The sequence below is a fragment of the Arvicola amphibius genome, chromosome 2 (assembly GCF_903992535.2).
Source record: "Arvicola amphibius chromosome 2, mArvAmp1.2, whole genome shotgun sequence".
In the NCBI taxonomy this organism is placed as follows: domain Eukaryota; kingdom Metazoa; phylum Chordata; class Mammalia; order Rodentia; family Cricetidae; genus Arvicola; species Arvicola amphibius.
The window spans coordinates 182,399,727-182,419,479 of NC_052048.2; the positions used below are offsets into that span (position 1 = coordinate 182,399,727).

The following is a 19,753-nucleotide window of genomic DNA, read 5'->3' on the forward strand; positions in this document are numbered from 1 at the left end:
GAGTCTGAAGAGCTTCGGAAGGTCTCTTGGCCATTCTGACTTGGTATTCTCTGATTAAAGCCACCTCCGACTTTGTCCCCTGAGTTTTCTCTCACCGTCTCTCTTCTTCCCAAAGCACGGCTTCTTTGCTGGAATGAGGAAGAGCAGGAAGCCCAGGAATACAGAGACTGTGGCATCAGTGCGGTAGCCTTTCCTAGCAAAGAGATAACACGGGGCAGGAGGAGGAGAGTCAGGAATCCTCGAGAGCAACACAAATCTCAGGACAGGTTGTGGGGACAGAGCACCTCTTCACAGGACACCATCCAGAAGTGACAACAACCTGTTTGCCGGTTGTTGGGCTGTGCTATGGTGGATTTACAGAGAGGGTTAAGGTCCGGAGACAGCCTCCCTAAGGGAGGTGTCTTAGGGTGACGTGACAGCCGGGTAGTGCTTGAGCAGAGTGATCGGAGTTCTTTAGATAATAACGAAGCATAGGCCTCTCTCCTGGGAGTGGGGTGGGGGGAGGGAGAGACCACGCCTCAACGCTGGTGCTGGGAGAGCTTATAAATCTGCAGTGGTGGCCTGGGACCCTATGTGTATCTCGCCTGGTGGCTTCTTTCTCCACGGGGCTCTGAGGCCACAGTCTCATAGCTAGTCCTTTATAGAGGTTCCCTTTAACGCTCCCAGCGTCCTGGGAAATGGGTGAGTTTCCAAGCGTGGTTCCATAAGCTGACTAAGGTTACGCGGCTGCTAAGTGGCAGCCCCCCTGGTTCCAACCCTAGACAGGGACTCCCAACACTGTGCTAGCTTCCCGGCTCCATACTGCCTCTTCCCTAGAAAGCATGGACTTCCCAAGGGGCAAAATGCTTCCTGGGGTTTATGTAACCTGTGGTTGCAGCGCGAGGGATGAGTGAGAAGGAGGTTCAGGAGGAAACAGCATTGCTTACTTTTCAAAGAACGAATCCCAGCCAGGGACAAAGCCAGGCTCCCTGGTAAACCACAGCACCGTCATCAGGATGAAGAAAAATGCAGTCACCATTTCAGGGTAACTGTCAAAGAAAGCAGGAAGAGCCGCTTCAAGAACTGGGAACTGAGCTTTCTCACGTGGCTTCTGGAAGCGCCTATCCAGACCGCCAACACTGATGACATCAAACATAGATGCTACTTAAGTACTAGACTGGCTGGCAGTGAATTAGGAAACAAACTGACCGGGCTGCTGGAAGTCACGTTTCCTGGAGAAATGTAGGTGGGAGGGAGAGAGCACAGCGGTGTTGTGAATAAGACAGCTTAATCTTCACTCTCAGGAGAACGCCATACAGTGAGCATCCTCAGATTCGGCCGGTGGGGGCACACACTGCTACCAACCAGTGTTTTAGGGGAAATTTACCATACACCTTAGGAGCTTTAATTTTGGTTATTCCCTTCACCTGAGACAATAACTGGCAATGCACAGTGAATTATTACCTATTGAGAAGGGATCAACAGTGTTGTTTATCCAGTGAGGTTCTGTGGCAGTGAGTACATTTTGGTATTACCATTAAAATGAGATCCAACCAGTAATAGTCTTGTTGTTATGGCAGAATGAATGATATGGGGCCATAATTGGAGCAGACGGTTAGGCAAAAATGGCATATACAACTATGTTCAGTATGAACGTTATAAAATATATACATTAGTTATGCATATATACATATAATTATAATATGCATAGCCTGTAGTACTGAAGTTTGAACCCAAGGCTTCATGTATACTTAGCAAGTACTTTATCATTGAGTTAACTTTCCCAGCTCACTTTGACTTTAATTTGAAATAGTCTAAGTTGCCCAGTCTGGTCTTGACCTTACCTTCTTGCCTCAGCCTTTGGAGTTAATTGAAATTGTAAATCCAGCTTAATCATATAATTTACACATACACACGAAAGGAATATATTATGCTAGCAATTAAAACAAGGATACAAGTCCATTTTACTTTTTTTTATACATTCCTATATTTTATAAACGGCATGCCATGAACATTTATTCCTTTTATAAATTAAAGCTTTAAAAATATCATTATTATCTGATTTTTTTTTTTTTTTTTTTTTTTTTTTTTTTTTTTTTTTTTTTTTTACTCAAAGTTCAGTATAGGGAGCACTCTGAGAGAGGACATATAGCATTAGTCAGAAGGCTGTACCGGAGCACTGTGGGGATATTGACAGAGTGTTAGTCAAGCTGGTAGTGATTGCCTATCTTCAAGTCTGTGTCTTATGCTCTAAATATAGCACCGAGGCCCCCAGCTCCCCGAGGGTGACAGCTGGGTCACTACTGTGGCCCATCTGAGACATGCAGTGACCCCTGACTTTGCAAGGAGTCTCACAGGTTCCATCAGTGGGTTGTGTTTTCTTTCTGTTGAATTTTCTCCAGCTGTCCCATTAGATCCAACACCCCATACCTCGGACTATGAAGACAGAAGAGGGTAGCCACTGAAAACCGAGCCAGCATGGCTCTGACATTAAATAGCACCCTCTGAATGCTTAGATGTGGAGTTCTGGAAAATTCTGCCAGTGTGGGGGACTGTCAGGACCAAGGCTGCTGGTTCCCCTCACTGTTGGCACTGGACAGGGGGAAGGGGAACGGTAGCTCTTACCTAATGTCTCCCAGCTTTTCATATTCCTCCCGGATCCTCTTCTCCGACAGCTCTTCCCGTTTGGTCTTCTTCTTCTTGCTCAGAGAACAGGTCTCTTTAAAGCTAGGAAGGGAGAGTAAACACGAAGGTAAAATATGCTTCTGAGGTCAGATATACCGCTCGTCTCCTGTGTGGTCACCTCTTCACACAATGCTGCCCGCCCTTCTGTTTGCACAGCTTCTGCCTCCCTAGTTACCCAACCCCTCTTAGGCCTTCCCCTGGCCTTTGGTTATATTCATCTGGACATAGTTGGGGTGTGGGCTTATGTCTTACAGAGGTATCTGGGTATTTATGTCTAGTTGTTTTCATACACCTAAATACGTGAGTAGAGTTGGAGTGTTGAGTGTGTGTGTGTGTGTGTGTGTGTATGCCAGTGTGTGTATGTGTGTGCATACACATTTATTTGTCTAGAGACAAGGTTTGTCCGGGTAAAGGTAGGTACTAGTTTTATGTTACAATATTTCCTGCTGTATACAGGCCATCGCTGGTTTGACAGTAAGTTGAGTAAAGAGTGATGGGCTCCATAGGCGATTTACTAAGGAAACGTCATATGTGTTTTCCCCATTTGCATTTGAGGTTAATTAAATTTTAGAGTAGATGGATGGTTATTAAGAGAAGGCTTACTAAGCAGTTTAATATTAGAAATAATATCACAAGGGTCACATCCAACTTGTCATTTTGAGAGATATGACGAGCACATTCCAAATAAACTTCTAAAGAGAAATCACTCCTGTCTATAGAATGAAAGCCAGGGCAGCTTAGACTCTGCTTCCTAAGAGCAGTTGAGGTTACTCTATGACTTGAGGGCAATGAAACTGCCTCAGACACTCTCCAGCTTTCGATAAACCAGACAGGTCTGCAAGCCAAGTGGTCAGAATTAAAACCATCTCATTGTGCACTGAGAGAGAAGGGCAGAGTTCATGAAATCTCCGAGTCTCCAGAAGAGGCAATGTTCCACTCAGTCTCGTCCCCTGCATCCTCAGAGCACAGGCCGTTGGGTCTGAGCCTGCCCACTTGCACCAGAGCCTCTGGGAGAACCTTGGTGTTTGGCCAGCAGGGCCCCGACACTCACTTGCAGCCCAGGAAGAGCCAGTGCATCCAGAACCAGCTGACCACCAGCATGAGGAGGGAGATGGGGAAGCTGAAGAGGAACCAGGTCCCGAAGTTCACCACCTCTGCCGCTGGGTACTGGCTGCAGAGGGAAGACCAGGGCAGGGGTAAGGAACGCATGCTATTTCCACATGGTATCTGGGAGTGACAGCCAAGAGCTCCTTCAGAAGACACACAGCAGGCCCAGGGCAGAGGAAACTACAGTAACGCTTGACCAGATGTTACCTAGAGCTGTGCAGACTCAAGCCAGCTCCTCTTTCTCACTGGCAGTCCCTCCCGAGACCAAAGGGAGCTCCCTAAACCCCCTATTCTGCATTGCTCCCAGTTTCCATCCACAATGAGTTTCAAAACTATAAACTCTAACACCCACCCTTACTTCAAACTCCTTGAAGGCTTCTCATGGCCTTCCTGGTGCTGGCCAAGCTCTCTGTAGGTCTTGCCAGCCCTTTGCCATCTGTCCCCCCCCTTCCATCCTCCTGCCTCAGAGCCCTCACACTGCTGTACGTTCTTTGGAAAGCTCCCATCTAGTTTCCCTTGCCTCATCATCCAGGTGGCCCCACGGCCTTCCTGCAGATGGAAGAGCTCCCTGAGCAGAATCCTGGACTGGTCTTACCCTCCTCCACTGGCATGCCAGCCACTCCGCTCTGGCTCTGCCCCTGGCACCAATAGAGGGTACTTACTTAGCACTTGCTGAGTGAGCGAAGGACTTACTTGTTGAAATACTCTAGGAAGATGAGGCTGGTGGATGTGCCAATAATGGTGGTCAGGCCACCAATGGTGGCGGCGTAGGATATGCTCAGAGAAAGGCACTTGCAGATCATTTGGTCGTGGTGGGATCTGTACTTCTTCCTGTTCGGTTCTTGGTTCTTGGAGCTGGAGGTCAGGACTCCTGGCTTCTCCTACCAAAGGAAAATCAGTGAATCTCCATGGTTAGCATGGGCTAGCCAGGACACGAAGCCAGAGAGGCGGGAGGCACAATGGTTCAGTGGACAGGCGCTGAGTTACAGAAGAACCTAGCTTTCGTGAGATGATACACTTGAGCTCTCCCCCCTGCCTCACTCTTTCCTCTCTCTTGCCTTTGCCCTTCCCCCCCCCCCTCTTTGCACATAAGCCTTGGCCTTGGCATGGTCTTCTCAGTCCTGCTTGGTCCAGTTCATGGCCTCGAGTATGGAATAAAGAAGCAGGTGCCCCCATCCCTTCCAGGCTGGGTCCTCTCACTCTCCCGCTAATTCTTTTCATTTTTTAAAATGTTTTTTTGGTCCATTGTCAATTAGTCCAGTGTAGCCTCAAAATCACTGTGTAGCTAAACTTGGTCTTAAATTCCTCATCTGGCTGCCTCCACCTTCCAAGTGCTGGGACTACAGGCAAGCACTACCATGCCTGGCCGCAAGAAACTTGGAGGAGCCTGGTGCAAGCATCAGCTGACCAAAAAGGAAAACTGCTTTTTAGAATTGGCCATCTTGCCTGCTTCTTACGACCCTTAACTGTTGCGAAATGTTAATTTGAGATGTGTTCTATTCATTTATGCTGTGGAATATTTGTTTAGTGACGCAAAGATGTGTTGCACTCTGTGAAACTGTGTTATTTTGCCTGCCTAAAACACCTGATTGGTTTAATAAAGAGCTGAACAGCCAATAGCTAGACTGGAGAGGGATGGGTGGGGCTGGCAGGCAGAGTGAATAAAAAGGAGGAGAAATCTGGAAAGAGGAGATCAAGGAGCCAGAAAAGGAGAAGAGAATATCAGAGTCCAGCCACCCAGCCACCCAGCCACCAAGTCACACAGCCACCCAGCCACCCAGCCACTCAGCCACTCAGCCACACAGCCACACAGCCACTCAGCCACACAGCCACCCAACTACGTAGCCAGCCAGGCACCCAGGCACACAGCCAAACAGTCACACAGCCATAGAACCAGCCACGGAGTATGAAGGAAAGAGAGGTATATAGAAAAGAGAAAGGTAAAAGCCCAGAGGCAAAAGGTAGATAGGATAATTTAAGAAAATCTGGCTAGAAACAAGTCAAGCTAAGACTGGGCATTTATAAGAATGAAAGTCTCCATGTGATTATTTGGGAAACCGGGTGGCAGACCCCCCCAAACAGTAAAGAAAAACAAACAAACAAACAAAAAACCCAACTACGAGCCTGAATACATGAACTAACTGTAGCTTTTAACAGGTTTCCAATTCATAGCCAAAAGTCTGCCAAGGGTTTAACTATGTGTGCACACTGCCTTGGAATCGAGATGCTGTGCTTCCCAGCATCCCACTGTTGACTTCTGATTTCATTGCTGTGCCTCATTTGCAAGAGTGAAGTTCAAAATCACTACTTTATTGAGCCAGGACTGTGGAGAAAATGCTTAGCACTGGGCTTGGTACATGTTCACGGAGTAAGCATTTTATAAATGGTGGCGTTTATTAATGGTGGCAGTGAAGATGTAAAATGACCGAGACCGGTGATGGATAAAAATGTCTGAAATCAAGGGCTATAGGTGCCCAGTGCCTCTTCAGATCAGCCTCAGCATCTGCTGCATTTCTGCATTTTGTTTTAGAGTTACAGCAACAGGAGAAGGCTCATTTGTGCAGAAGAGCAACTGTGCTTATAGGACACTAAGAGAGAATATCTACCGTGGGAACTGGTGAGATGGCTTTCATGGGTTAAGGCACTTGTCTCCAAACCCGATGACCTGAGTTAGATCCCTGAGACCTACACTGTAGATGCAGAGAACTGACTCCCCCAAATCGTCCTCTGACCTCCACATTTGTACCTGCATACTCCTGTGTGTACATGTATGCACTGCACGTGCACACACACTGCACACACACACAATAAATGTAATTTTAGAAATACATATTTATAGTGCCCTCAAAGAATCATTTGAACCTCATCTCTACCAACATAAAAGCGCTGACAGTTGAAAACCTGTGACCCAGAAAGTGGCACATTTTGGCTCTTGGTTCTGTCCAGTGAGCTCAGGCACTTTCTTTCCATGGCACACACGTCAGACACATATGTCAGATGACAAATCACTAATGACAACATCAGGACCAGATGTTCAGAGGTATAAGCTATTTCATATAGGGTTCAGTTACCTGTGATGAATGCTGCCTCTTTGGTTGCTGCTGGTTTGTTGTTTGGACAGGTTTGGTGACCATGGGCACACCGTTTAGGTTCTGCTGGGACAAAAGACATCATACTGTTAGGAAGAGCATGTGGTCCAGGTGCCTGGAGAGGTACCACTTGATTGTCCCAGAGCTACCACAGGGACTCAGAGAGCAGAAGCTTGAGAGGGCATTCCTAAGGGCACTCCTACCCAGGGTCAGGATCCATCTTCACAGGTTCCATCCAGCCAGGGGAAGAAGATTTGAAACCTAGGATCACCATTCTGTCTTTATAGGCAAGACGAGCTTCCGGGAGCTTATTAGCAGGTGAAGAACTCTATTCTTTCCAAAACCACGAAACATTAGGAATAATCTACCACAGTGAAATCCACAGTTTGGAGGCTGGAGAGAAGGTTCAGCAGTTAAGAGCATGACCGCTCTTGCAGAGGACTTGAGTTCAGTTCCCAGCACCCAGGTCAGAACCACCTAGAATTTCGGTTCTAGGGGATCTGAAACCATCTTTGGGACTTTGCACGTCTCTGTACATACATGTATACACACACACATGCACAGACACATACAGATATACACATAAAATCTTTTAAATAAAATATTGTTTTTTAAAAATTGCACAGAACCAGGTGGTGGTGGCACATGCCTCTAATCCCAGCACTCAGGGAGGCAGGAGTAGGCAGGTGAGTTTGAGGCCAGCCTGGTCTACAGAGTGAGTTCTAGGAAAACCAGAGGTACACAGAGAAACCTTATCTCGAAAAAAACCAAAATAAATAAATAAGTAAAAAAATTGCACAGTTTAATCGGCCAGTTACTTTTTTTTTTTTTTTTTGAGACGGGGTTTCTCTGTGGCTTTAGAGCCTGTCCTGGAACTAGCTCTTGTAGACTAGGCTGGCCTTGAGCTCACAGAGATCTGCCTGCCTCTGCCTCCCAAGTGCTGGGATTAAATGTGTGCGCCACCACTGCCCAGCTTCAGTTACTCTTCTTGTGAAGAGATGTGAAGAGGGTGAGTCTGAGCAGCAGTACACGGGTAAACCCTGCTCTCGAGTCTGAGCAACAGCACACAGGGAAACCCTGCTCTCGAGTCTGAGCAACAGCACACGGGTAAACGCTGCTCTCTTTAGTATTACGGTTTTGCGAATGGAAACCCCAGTGAGAGGAATATAATCCTGAGCTTGAACACATGGCTCTTCAAATCAGAATGTCTGAATTTTGATTTCCATTAAAAAGATTAACTTGTATTTTACTTATTTAACTTGTTTTGCTTAGTACCCAGGACTCAGAGCTGGGGTTCAGAACCACCCACACCCTTGACTGAAGCCCCAATGGCCCTTCTCGTGTCCAGCCCGGTTGAGTATCTCAAGAGCCTTAATCCACCGAGGCTGCTGGGCTATAGAAAAAGCTACCAGGCATCTCGGTGCCCCAGTTATCTTGAGGGAATTCCACGCGACGTCAAAGCCCAGGGCAGGGAACTGAGGCCATACCTTGTTCTGCATCAGAGAAGTGAAGTCTGCAGTTGGTGTGCTGAAAAGAAGCAAAAGAATCAGGGAAAGCCGAGTGGAGCAAGCGTGGTGAGAAGGGTGCTCTTCCTCGAGTTCAGTGTTTGGTATAAGGGTCTTAACGTTAGACTCAAGTTTTCTAGCCTCCAAAGAGGACCAATGTTTCCCTAGTCTCCCGTGACTCCTAAGATTCTCTAAGAGTCCAGGGGCTTGCTTCCTTTCAGGAACGGCCCAGAAGCTTCCTTTGAAGTGACACCAACACCCCTAATATTAGCAGATATGGAGTTATGATTGGGTGCAGGCACTTAAATTCGAGCTTCATTCTTTATGACACCGTCAACATTCGTAACAGATCCAGGCCACCAGCATCTAGTCACACCACCACTTAGCGCTAGGATGTCTGAAGTGGGTGCCCGTGGGTCTCTCAATGTCTCATTGGAAAACCTGTGCCCGGATGGTATCCTTACTAGCTGCCTCAAGAAGGTCACAATCTAGAAACAGAAATGTGTGACATGCTATCTGAGGGGACAACAGCAGGAAGGACAGGCGGGGAAGAGAAAAGATGAGGAAGAATTTTGTGTCTGCACCTCAGGGAGGGGACAGTTAGCTGTATGCGCTGAGTCCCTCCCATACCTGTGGCTTCCCCAGTCTTTTCCCTGAAGACAGAGGAAGATGGGAACAATCAGAAATCCCGACACACGGAGTTCTCAGTAGCTGTTTATAGTCTATGTCAGTTGTGCGGACTGTGGCCCTACAGGCTCATCCACTATGAAGGCGGATGACAGTGCTGGGCCCTGACACACAGGACATAGAGTCCGGTAACCATCAGTAGGAGCTGAAGAGGATTACAGTAAAGGGTTCTTTGGAGATTACAAGAAGGACTCATGTTTCCTTCCTAGACTGGCTGAAAGGGGAAGCGAGGATCGCTTCAGAAGGCAGGGGAGGCACTGGTTACACAGAAGAGCACCAAGTGCCCGTACTTCCATGAGCTCAGCGGATCACGGAGGACTAGGGACAGATGAGCTTTTGTTTCAGACTTTTGGTACGGCTACAGTGGAGTCAGAAAGGCCAGAGAGAATAGTTACTATGGTCATAGGAGCAGCCTGTGTGCAACTGGGCATGATGCCCATCTTCTCAGGGAGGGGACACACGGGAAGAAGCAGGACTGGAGCCATCTTGGAAAGCATTGCTTGGAAAACAGTGACCACAGGAAACATCGAGGCTGAACCATCAGAACACTGACAAGGAGGGAGATATGTGGCCATCCAAGAGCCAAGAGCCACCAGGCATGGGTGATGAGGAGGTCACTTCAAGGGGGTGACCTGTGAACCCTGAAGGTGGGCACTTACAAGTGACAGCTAGGGACTGGATCTCAGACAGGATTCTAGCCTGGAACGTTTTTGCCCTTTGGTCTTTTCTGTATCCTACATTTGCCCGAACTCTGGAGACAGCAGAAGCAACAGTGTGAGGGGACAGTAGGGGACGGGATGGGGAACAATGGAAGGTCAGTTCCTTTCCTCTCTTTGATCTCTTTCTTCTGCAAGCTTAGGCCCAGAGGGAGCAGGTGTGGGCTCAGGGAGAGGAGAGAAGTTTTGGAGAGAGATGAGAGATTTGACATGAGCCTGGGCTAGACTGCGAGGATCTGAAAACGGGATCCTTCTGCTTCTCTGAAAGGACCAGAAAAGCTGTGGCATCTGCCTAAGATACCAGCAAAGGTGAAAGGCAGCAAGGCTGTATATAAGTCATGATGGAGGTCAGGGGTAAGACAAAGATGATATTTCTGCCAGGTCCCCTCTGTGTCTGTCCAGCTATACAGGTTGACTTCACTCAGCGTGAACTCTCTGTTTTTTGTTTGTTTGTTTGTTTTTAGTTTAAAAGGGAAAATTACAAAGACCCATCACAAAATACAACTTTTAAATGTGTAGCATTCACTCTGGAATACCCGTAACAACCGTATTTGTATATAGGCTCTGGAAGGAAGTCAGCTGTGCATAGACTCCACACATATGAAGAACATGTTTCTCTCTTCCTGGCTTTCTGGCTTTCTAGAGCATCATACCGTCCGCCACCAACTAATATTCTAAGTGCATCAGTGCAGGTGAAATTGTCCTTGGCAGTCACAGGGCAGCTCCTGCATTTACTCAGATGTACCATCTTTTTATTCTTCCTCATCCCCAAGTATTCTGGGATTAAAGGAGATGCCCTCAAGATCTTGAGAAGTAGAGTCTATCAATGGAGACAAGATGGTGAGCTTGGTACACCATATCTAAAGGAGATGCCTTTGGTTCTATCTTTCCTGGCCTCTCCCATGGGCCCAAGAAACCCTATCTGGGAGGAGGAAAGTCATACTTACTCTTCGTTGACAAAGATGAGTTCCACAGAAGTTTGTCTGTTGTTTACATCAAGACCTATGGTGGTAGAGAAACACAGGGAGTGAAAACCGAGGCAGGAGTGGGCCCTGTATGTGGAAGTCAAGGGCTCAGGACAGGGTCAGAGGTGTGGTAGATGATCCCCTCCCCTTCTCTCTGGTACAGTGCAGGTGTAGATGCAGACAGACCCTAGAGTTTTGCAATAATGCTTGAGCACCTGAGACAAAGAGAAGCGGGGAGTACCTGTGAGCCAAGTAGGAAGGGAGAGTGTCCATGGGTAAAGGGTACTTGGGTTATGGCATCTGTCATGGGCAAAGTACGGAAATGAAGAAAAGGGCATGGACACCAGGTTGGGCAGCGTTGCCTTGACTGGCAGGGAATCCAGGGAGGAGGTCGGAGGAGCAGGGGGAGCTGAGCTCCAGTGAACTGTACCCATAAGCTCCGCCTCCTCAGGGATGGAGGTGCCCGCTACCAGCTGCTCCTCCTCGGCGTTGATCAGCTCCTGCAGCACGGCCTCCACGATGGGCATCACCATGGCGGTGGTGGAGGTGTTGGAGAGCCACATGGACAGCATGGTGGTGCAGCACATGAAACACAGCAGCAGCCTGCGGAGGGCAGGGGCGATTGGGGTGGAGCATGCAGCTGTGGAATTGGGCCTTATGACCCACAGGGTGCCGGCCAGCTTTGAGCTCCCAATGCTGAGTGCAGAGGAGCCTTTATTCGAGCATTGGTCCAGCGAACAATTCGCATTTTATGGCTAGTGACCATGGCCAGGAAAAAGCCTTTAAAGAAGGAAAGGATAGCTTTGGTGGAAAGGTCCCAGGGTACGGACTCACTGGTTGTTATTCTTGCTCTGTGGACATTAGGTGGAGCCCTGTGATGTGTCTCTTATGGACAAGGGGGTTCTTTCCCCTCTCCCTGCAGCCAGGGAGTCTAGGGCACAGCTGTATGCCTTGCTCTGTGTAAGTCAGCATAGCGATTTGGGAGCAAACAGAGAGGAAAGTCCGGGCACTCAGTTACCCGGCTACTTGTCTCTGCATCAACTAACTGCAAGAATGGCCACAAAGCCACAAAAGTGTTCTCTTTCCCCGCTTGTGTGCGTGTCTCCAGCTGGCCTCTAGAAGAGTCAAGCTTGGAGGAACACAGAGCAGAAATATCTTTCAGATTATCTCCCCTTGACTTGGAAGCACAGGGCAAGCTGTGCCTATACAGACCGGGTGCTAGTTGTCATTCGATAAGGTGACACAAAAGTGTCTTTGTTTATATTTCAGATGACCTTGCACAGTCTGGGAGCAGCAGGTAAGTGGACTGTGCCCAAGTAGGGCAGAGTTCTGCCAGTGTTTTGTTTGAACTGACAGCCACATAGTTAGAATGTTTTGCACACCTTACTGGCAGCATGCCACGCGGGCGCAAACTTGCTTGGGTAGTGTGGTAAATAGGGAAGAAGGGAAACACAAATGGGCGAAAGTTCTTGTCGATAGTATTGTTTTCAAGAGCTCTGCAGGGGCTAAAGATGTGGCTCAGGGCTACAGCGCTTGCCCAGGGCGAGGTCCGGGCTTGCTTCACTCATTCCACCAACCCCCTCACCCAGTACCACAAAAGAAACAACGCTAAACTAAAACAAAGGAGCCATAAGGTCCCAACAGGATGGAAGAAATGCCCCCCCCCCCCAAGCTGAGTGGGCAGATGGTTGCTGGGCCTGCGTGGATTAAGCTGTAGTTAGCAACTCCCCTTAGCAACCTGGGAGACAGGAACACGCTTTAGAGTTCCAACATGTTAGCCTAGAAGACCGATGCTGGAAATGAAGGCTACCTGATTTACAGTTTGCCCCTGGGACTGGCGAGGCAGCTCGCTTAAGATGTAGTGGAAAGTTCTGAACTAGGCGCAGAAAAAGGGAAGACGAGCAAGGGGCATCCCATCCCACAAAACCGGCCCCCTTGACGCCCCTGCATATTCTGTGAGGGTGGGGATCTCTCCTTTGCTGGCCTCTTGAAGGCAGAGTGGAAGGAGAAAGAGAGAGGATGGGAGGACATGGAGAGACACTCACTGCCTGCCTGATGGGTCTGAAGCATCACCAGCAACTTGGGTGTATGGAAAGACACGCCCATATCTTCTTAAATGACAATGGGGAAGCCACCCACCTCTTGGTCCAGGGTGTACCCTAACCTACAGTGGGAAAAAAAAAAAAAAAACCTGGCAAACTGTTTCTGTTGGTCCATTTTGTGCTTTCTACCCAGGCCCTCAGGTGTTGCAAACCTGCTGTCCTTACAATCTAGGTGTGACGTGAATGCCTTAGATGGGCTGAGAGTTGCCATCAGGGCTACTGTGCGAATCTGCATTCCGGCTATCGGATCTCTCCCGCGGATGCGGGAGGTCAGTATCCATCACTCTGATGTCAATCTCCTCTATTCGCTGAGGAGCGCAAGTACACGTCGTGCTGCGGCTCAGGCCCCGCCCCTCCGGACCCCACACGTGACTCACATGCCTGGCTTGGCTCCAGCCATCAAGACCATACGCAGGGCGATGCGCTTGTGCAAATTCCACTTCTCCACGGCGGCCGCCACGCAGATGACACCCACCAGCAGCAGTGTGGTGTTCTTGAAGTACTCGGCCGCCACCTGTAGGGAGAGCGGCGAGGTCAGCCACGGGCTGGGAAAGAGCCATGGCCGGTTCGGAGTGTTCTGAGAGCCAGAGGCTGGTGAAGGAGAAGCAGGGAGGTGAGGCTTAGTCAATACCTGGTTATCCCCTCCCCTTAGCATCCTGCAGTTCTGGGATCAAACCCAGGGCTTTTCCCAGGCCGGACAAACACTCTGCCATTAATCTCCACCACTAGCTAAAATCGTGGGTTAGCTCCTAAGCACCGGCTGACCTTGGACATCTACCATATCAAGCTCTTCACAAAGGCCATCCCATTTCACCTCCTCCAATAATAACTCCATGTGGCCAATAGTCTCCACTTGTAGAAGGTAGGTACTAAATTTGAATTTGATGTGAATTTTTCTTTAGTAAATTTATTTTATGAATGTGAGTTTAAAAAAATTAACACACATTCATATGTATTTTTATTTTGATCTTTAAAAAAATTATTAAAACAGGATGCAATAGCATAGACCTGTGCTGGGATTCTAGCCAAGTGCTGCCGCACTCCACGGGATAGAATTTTTATCCTTCCCTTTGGTTGCCCTTTCCCTTCTCATCCGCATGGTCTCCCCCGCACACCCACCCTCTTCCTTGTGGAACCTCCCCACTCCTGGTTCCCCTTTCTCATCACATGCTCTGGCATGTCCCCACTCAGAACATTCTGTCTTCATCCCTGGCTCTACGTTCGGAACAGACTTCAAAGCCAAGTTCAGACCTGGTGCAAAAATTCCATACACTGTAGAGCGCTTGGGGCAAGACTGGGGTTGTGGCTTTACTTAACGCTAAACATTGCAGAGAGCTCAGGGCAAGGCTGGGGTGGTGGCTTGAGGTGTGTGCTGAGGTTTGGTTAGTTTTTACATCCATCTCTTCAGTCTTTCAGTAAAAATTTTGGATTGCTAATAGTGGAATAACATGCAAAAGTAGATAAATAAATGATAAATTAATAATGCATCAATCAATAAATAATAATCACATAGTTGGAAGAACCATGGCAGAAAGTGAGGAGTTGAACTTTTAAATTTAAAAAATGTCTCTCAGAGTGACCAAACAAGAACATTTTTGACTTCAGGAAAAATAATTGTGCAGTAAAGGACATTTAAATATAGTAAAATATGTGGGATTGGAAGTCAATGACATTTATATAACCACACTAAGAGTTTCCTTTTGGTTACTGAATTAAAAGAAGTTGGGAGGGCTGGGGAGATGGCTTGGTTGGTAAAATAAGCCAGCCAGCCTGATGCTATGAACTGGGATCCCCTGAATCCACATAAAAAGCATGCATCTGTAATCCCGGTGCTCCTGTGTGGAGATGGGAGGCGGAGACAGGAGAGTCATCTGGAAGCTCTCTGGTCAGCTAGACTGTCATAGAGAGGAAGAGACAAGAGAGCCTCAAACAGGGTGGAAGGTAAGGACCTCCACATATACACTGTGGTACGTACGTACCTGCAGCCACCACCCCTCCTGTATAGTTAGTTATTGGAGAATGAAGGGAACCACAGTGGGGGGGGGGCGTATAAGAGGACACAGTTCTTACCTGCCACATGGGAGGTGTCATTTAATAATGTCTAAAACCAGTGACTCAGTGAGAATATGGTGATTAGTGCCAGGGGGTAGCATGGGTGAAAGGCATGGCGTCTGAGGCTGGATGGGTGGGACTTGGAAAAACTGAGGAAGAGCTGGGGAAGGAGACTGCCGCTTTCATGATAGACTCGTTCAGTTTAAACTTGGTTCAAGCACACCTTTGTAGCCACAACAACAGCACCTACTCCATTTCTCTTTGCTTATACCCCTGACCCCGCTTGGAAATTTCATGAGGTTTTTTGTTTGTTTGTTTGTTTTTGTTTTCACGGTGTGGTTCATGCCTGCGACTATTTTCTGGGAGGCAGAGCCCTGTGCTTCTGGTTGACCTAGCTCTTGTCCCCAAGCTTCCTCATCAGTTGACCATGGTCACAGATGCTCCCAGAGGCCATAGGAGGTCTTCTACTACAGGCAGTTCGAAACGTTCCTGGGGAAGACACTGTCCCACAGGAAGAGTGAGCATGACTGGGACGCTATGGGGCCATAGCTGCTATGGGGCCAGTACCTTTCTAGTTTCCTCCCTAGGCTTCTGTGAGTTGGCTTGGGACAGCCTTGAATTTTCCTTTGTCTACCGAGAGGGAACCCCACAGCAGACATACGACATGGAAAATCATGGGGAATGATCCGTGTACTACCCTGTGACCCCTGCTTCCTGCCACAGAAGAGTTGATGAGACTGTAATTCTTCTCCTAGGAAGCTGGCAGCAACGGCGTGTTCTCTGCTACTTTGGCAGGTGCCATCTCATAACACCAGCTCGCCTGTGATGTCTTCTAGAAGGCTCAGTGCTCCTCGGAGGTGGGACTACTCTCCGTCCCACCCAAGGATAAGAGGAGGACCGTCAGGTAGGTTGGACCGTCTACGCTCCAGGTGCTCTGCAATTCACAATTGCTCTTTCCACCGAGCCCTGCAGAGGTCCTAGTGGACATACACTGGTTGTGTTTAGTTTTAAGATAAGTGAACTCAGAGAGGTTGAGGAACCCGTATGAAGTCACAGTGCGAGGGCAAAGGCGGGGTATCCAAGCATAGCCGAAGCTAAAACCTACTAGGTACCATGCTGTATGAGGTGGACCAGCCAGAAACCAACTGCGAGCGGGCCATTCAGTATCCAGAAAGCCCAGGCCGGCATACATTCCTAACCTTCATCCACAGCCACAGTCTTGACACTGGCTGTAACTGCTGAGGCCTGGTGCCAATCAAAGACTCCGCTTCAGCGTGTTACTGGCTCTGTGATGTTTTCTCATTGTCTGATGAGCTTCGATCAATTCAGGTGGCCTCCCTGACCTCTTGTATGTGAGCCAGGGGCTCTCTTGATATAGGCTGTGAACACAAGAGTTTGCACAGGAAAGTGGGAGGAGCGAGAATTCCAGAGCCAGCCACCCTAGGGAGATTATGCAACCCCTCTCGGCTCTTTTCTTTTCATCTCAATGAAAAGTAGGGTTATGTAAATCCCTACCTTGTAATTTAATTGTTGCCATGATTAAATGCCAGCTGCAAACCTAGCTAGCGTGGCCTGCTATGTAACAACCAGGACTTCTGGTGGCTCTCTCCCTGTTCCTAGAAACTTTACTCAAAGCCTGACCCGGTCTGGGGCGATCCGCATATGGAGCAGGCTCCTGCACGGAGCTAAGACACAGGGCTGCCTGCTCCTTCACACTGCTCCGTGGAGGTGTCTGTGATTTTCCCAGCCCACTGGCTTCTCTTCCACATCAAGACCTCGCTTATTTAGAGCCCCTCCAGGGCACCTCCAAGTCTCCAGATTCCTAAGGATTAACTTAACCGTTTTCTAGAGTGTGCTACCTGCTTCCTGACTTTGTTAAAGCTGCCACCTTGTCCCAGTCTCCTTCCAGCAGGTACAGCGTCCTACTCCCAGCCCAGCAGTGCCCACACAGGGGCACGCACACCTCACTAGCTGATGCCAGCACTGAGTCTCCCTTCCCTGCCCACATCTTTATACTCTTTCTCTCTTCTCAGGCCATGCGGTGTCCTCTAGCAGGACAAATGTCCCAAGTTCTAATACTTGACGGCTTGGAAGAGCTGATAGCAGAACCTGTTGGAGTTATCTATAAGCAGCACTAAGGTCTAACGGTACTTCTCCCAGGAAGACAGCACATGGATTTGTGATGAGTGTGGGGCAGCCATTGCCTCCTCTGCCTTTCAGCTCTGTGGCTTTCCTGGGAGTGAATAAGTATTTGGAGACTGCATTTTAGAGGAGATGGGTCCCCTGGAAAAGGTGTCATCATAGAGGGGTATGGGAGGAGCCTGGGCTCTGGAGAGCAGCCACTGGCTGTTACCCCCACCCCATACCCAACCATCTTGCCCATGAGCTAGAGGCTCTAGGACAAGCTAACAGACCCCATATTGGTCACTCCGGCCTGGGAAGTGGCAACAGCAGAGCGACTTAACTCACTACAGCCGGGGCTTTGGTGGCCTTGAGCGAGACAGAGCAGCTGGGCCTCCGGAGGAGTGCTCAGCAGGAAGTGCTTATCAAGAAAGGAACAGAAATCAGTGCCTGGGGCTGGGGAGTGAGGGGTGGAGCTCTGGTCTGCCAGAACAAGCAGGGGAAGGGAATGAGAAGAAACAGGAGGGACGGACAGACTCAGAAGAGAGATCCATCCAGGTTTCCTCAGCGAGGGACGAGAGGGACGACTTTGAAAGAGCTACTGGCTGGGCCTTGGATTGAGGGACAAAAGCCAAAGGATGCCTATTAACTAGTCCTTTCTTAGGGAACTTCAGGGGACTTTAGCTGAAGGTGGTGAGCTTTAAATATTCCTTTCCCTGGACACGAATGTACTCTGGACACAGCAACCTCCCTTGATCTGCAGTTTTAGCTTTCTGTGGTTTTAGTGACCCAAGGCTAACAGTGGTTGGAAAATTCCAGAAATAAACAATCCCTGAATTTTGACTTGTACTCTTCCCAGCAGCAGTATGAAGTCTCTCCTGCCTCCCGGATAACACACGTTATCCCCAGGCCCAGTGTATCCACTCTGTATACGTGAGTCTCCTGCTAGACATCCATCGGCTATGTTAGTCATTAGAATCACTGCCATCCTGTAGTACCTGTGCTCAAGTAACTCATTGTACTTAATGATGACCCTAAAGCAAGGACTGGAGTGATGGAAAGGTGGCAGTGAGCTTAAACTCCAGAAGGACATCTGAACTCTGGTCCTCAGTGGCAAAACTGCAGGGCACCAGGCAACATAATACATCCAATGTTAAATGCTCCATGTTTCTAGGCAACCACAGGGAGACTTGGGACATAGCCCTTACTTATAATGTATAAGTGTGTGTGTGTGTGTGTGTGTGTGTGTGTGGTGGACTATGTACTATTTTTTGATTTTTTTTAATGGGAGGAAGGAGATTATGGCTCTGTTCTAAGATGTTTGAGAATGGAAATCCAGATATCAACTTCATCTTGCTGTTTTTCTCACAAAGAATGTGGGCTTGGACCTCTTTGGGGGCCATCCTCATGGGAGACAGACAGACAGAGGACTGACTCCTTGTTCCTGCGAGTAAGGCCCTTTCACTCAGAACAGCACAAGGGTCTTACAATGTCCACGGGGGTAGGTACTTCCACCCTGGCAAATTTTACATTGTGGGCAAACCTCTCATTGAGCCTAAAGCGTGCTCTTTCAGCCTGATTGGCCAGCTGTTGCATTCCCAGAATCCACCTTTCTTCGGCCCATGGGACTAGGCGCAGCACTTGACACCTACAGCCACACCTGGTGTTCTCATGGGTGCTGGAGATTTGAACTCAGGTCCTCTTAATTTCACAGACTGTTCTCTAACTCACTAGGCCATCTCCCGAGCCCCAGTTTACATTTTATGTTGGACTGCATTCATAGTTATTTTAGGGGGCATGCAGTCTGGGGGCCACAGTGTGGACACATCTACAACTTTAGACTCAGAACTAGATGCTTGACTTCGCTCTGCCATAACATTGGGTCCTGTCAAAACCAGGGACATTAGTCTACTCTGGCTAGTGTCTAAGGAGGACACAAAGGCCAGCCATGTCTACCTCTCTGCTTGCCATTCCCTCCAGGCAGCAATGCCACTATGCTGAAAATGTCCTGTAGGGGCTCCTTCTCATCAGTGGATCTTTATTCCTGGGAACAATGGTTTTCAAGTGCATCTGCTGCTGCAGTTAATTCCAGGGATAGCTGTGGAAAGGAAGAGACCAGGGAAGTCCAAGTAACTGGCACCTCAGGCTCCCATCCCTTTTGAGTAGGCCTTGCTCTTTCTCCTGTTTTGTATATTGAGTCTCTTAAGATTGGGATTAAAGGAAAAGTATTGAGTCAGGCAGGCCTGGTGGCACACATTTGTAATGCCAGGTGAGGCAGGAGGATGGAAAGTTTGAGGCCAGCCTGGGCTACATGGTAAGACTCCTGCTCCTCAACAAATAAGTGAAGGACCCCAGAAAAGAAAAAAGAGAAGGAGAAAAAAGGTACTGTTGCTTATAAAAAATATTCTTTTGGGGGCTGGAGAGATGGCTCAGTGATAAAGAGCATTTGCTGCTTTTCCAGAGGACCTGGGTTCTGTTCCTAGCACTCACATAACTGCCTATAACTCTGGCTCCAGGGGATCTGACACTCTCTGGCCTCAAGGACACCTGCATGAATGCAGTGCACATAAATTCATTCAGGTTTGCATGCATACACATAAAAATAACTAAATAATAAATATTTAAAAAATTATTTTAACACTCTACCTTAGCAAGGAGTCCTAGATGGACACTCAGGGAGACCCCAAACCTGGCCTAACTCCCATGTGGCTGGAGGTCTTGACCTTGTTCTCCACAACTCCAGTT

General features: G+C 48.5%; 1 protein-coding gene across 1 annotated transcript in view; it reads right to left on the bottom strand.

Moving 5' to 3' along the window:
* Positions 1–19,753, bottom strand: part of Slc13a4 (solute carrier family 13 member 4) — a 37,692-nt gene that overhangs the window by 7,196 nt on the left and 10,743 nt on the right. The window contains exons 3-12 of the mRNA XM_038319846.1: positions 13,213–13,349; positions 11,164–11,336; positions 10,716–10,770; positions 8,348–8,387; positions 6,843–6,923; positions 4,465–4,652; positions 3,716–3,835; positions 2,605–2,706; positions 927–1,028; positions 96–193 (exon numbers count right to left, since the gene is read on the bottom strand). Of these exons, the coding sequence (XP_038175774.1) occupies positions 96–193; positions 927–1,028; positions 2,605–2,706; positions 3,716–3,835; positions 4,465–4,652; positions 6,843–6,923; positions 8,348–8,387; positions 10,716–10,770; positions 11,164–11,336; positions 13,213–13,349 (1,096 nt within the window). The remainder of the gene's footprint in view (positions 1–95; positions 194–926; positions 1,029–2,604; positions 2,707–3,715; positions 3,836–4,464; positions 4,653–6,842; positions 6,924–8,347; positions 8,388–10,715; positions 10,771–11,163; positions 11,337–13,212; positions 13,350–19,753) is intronic.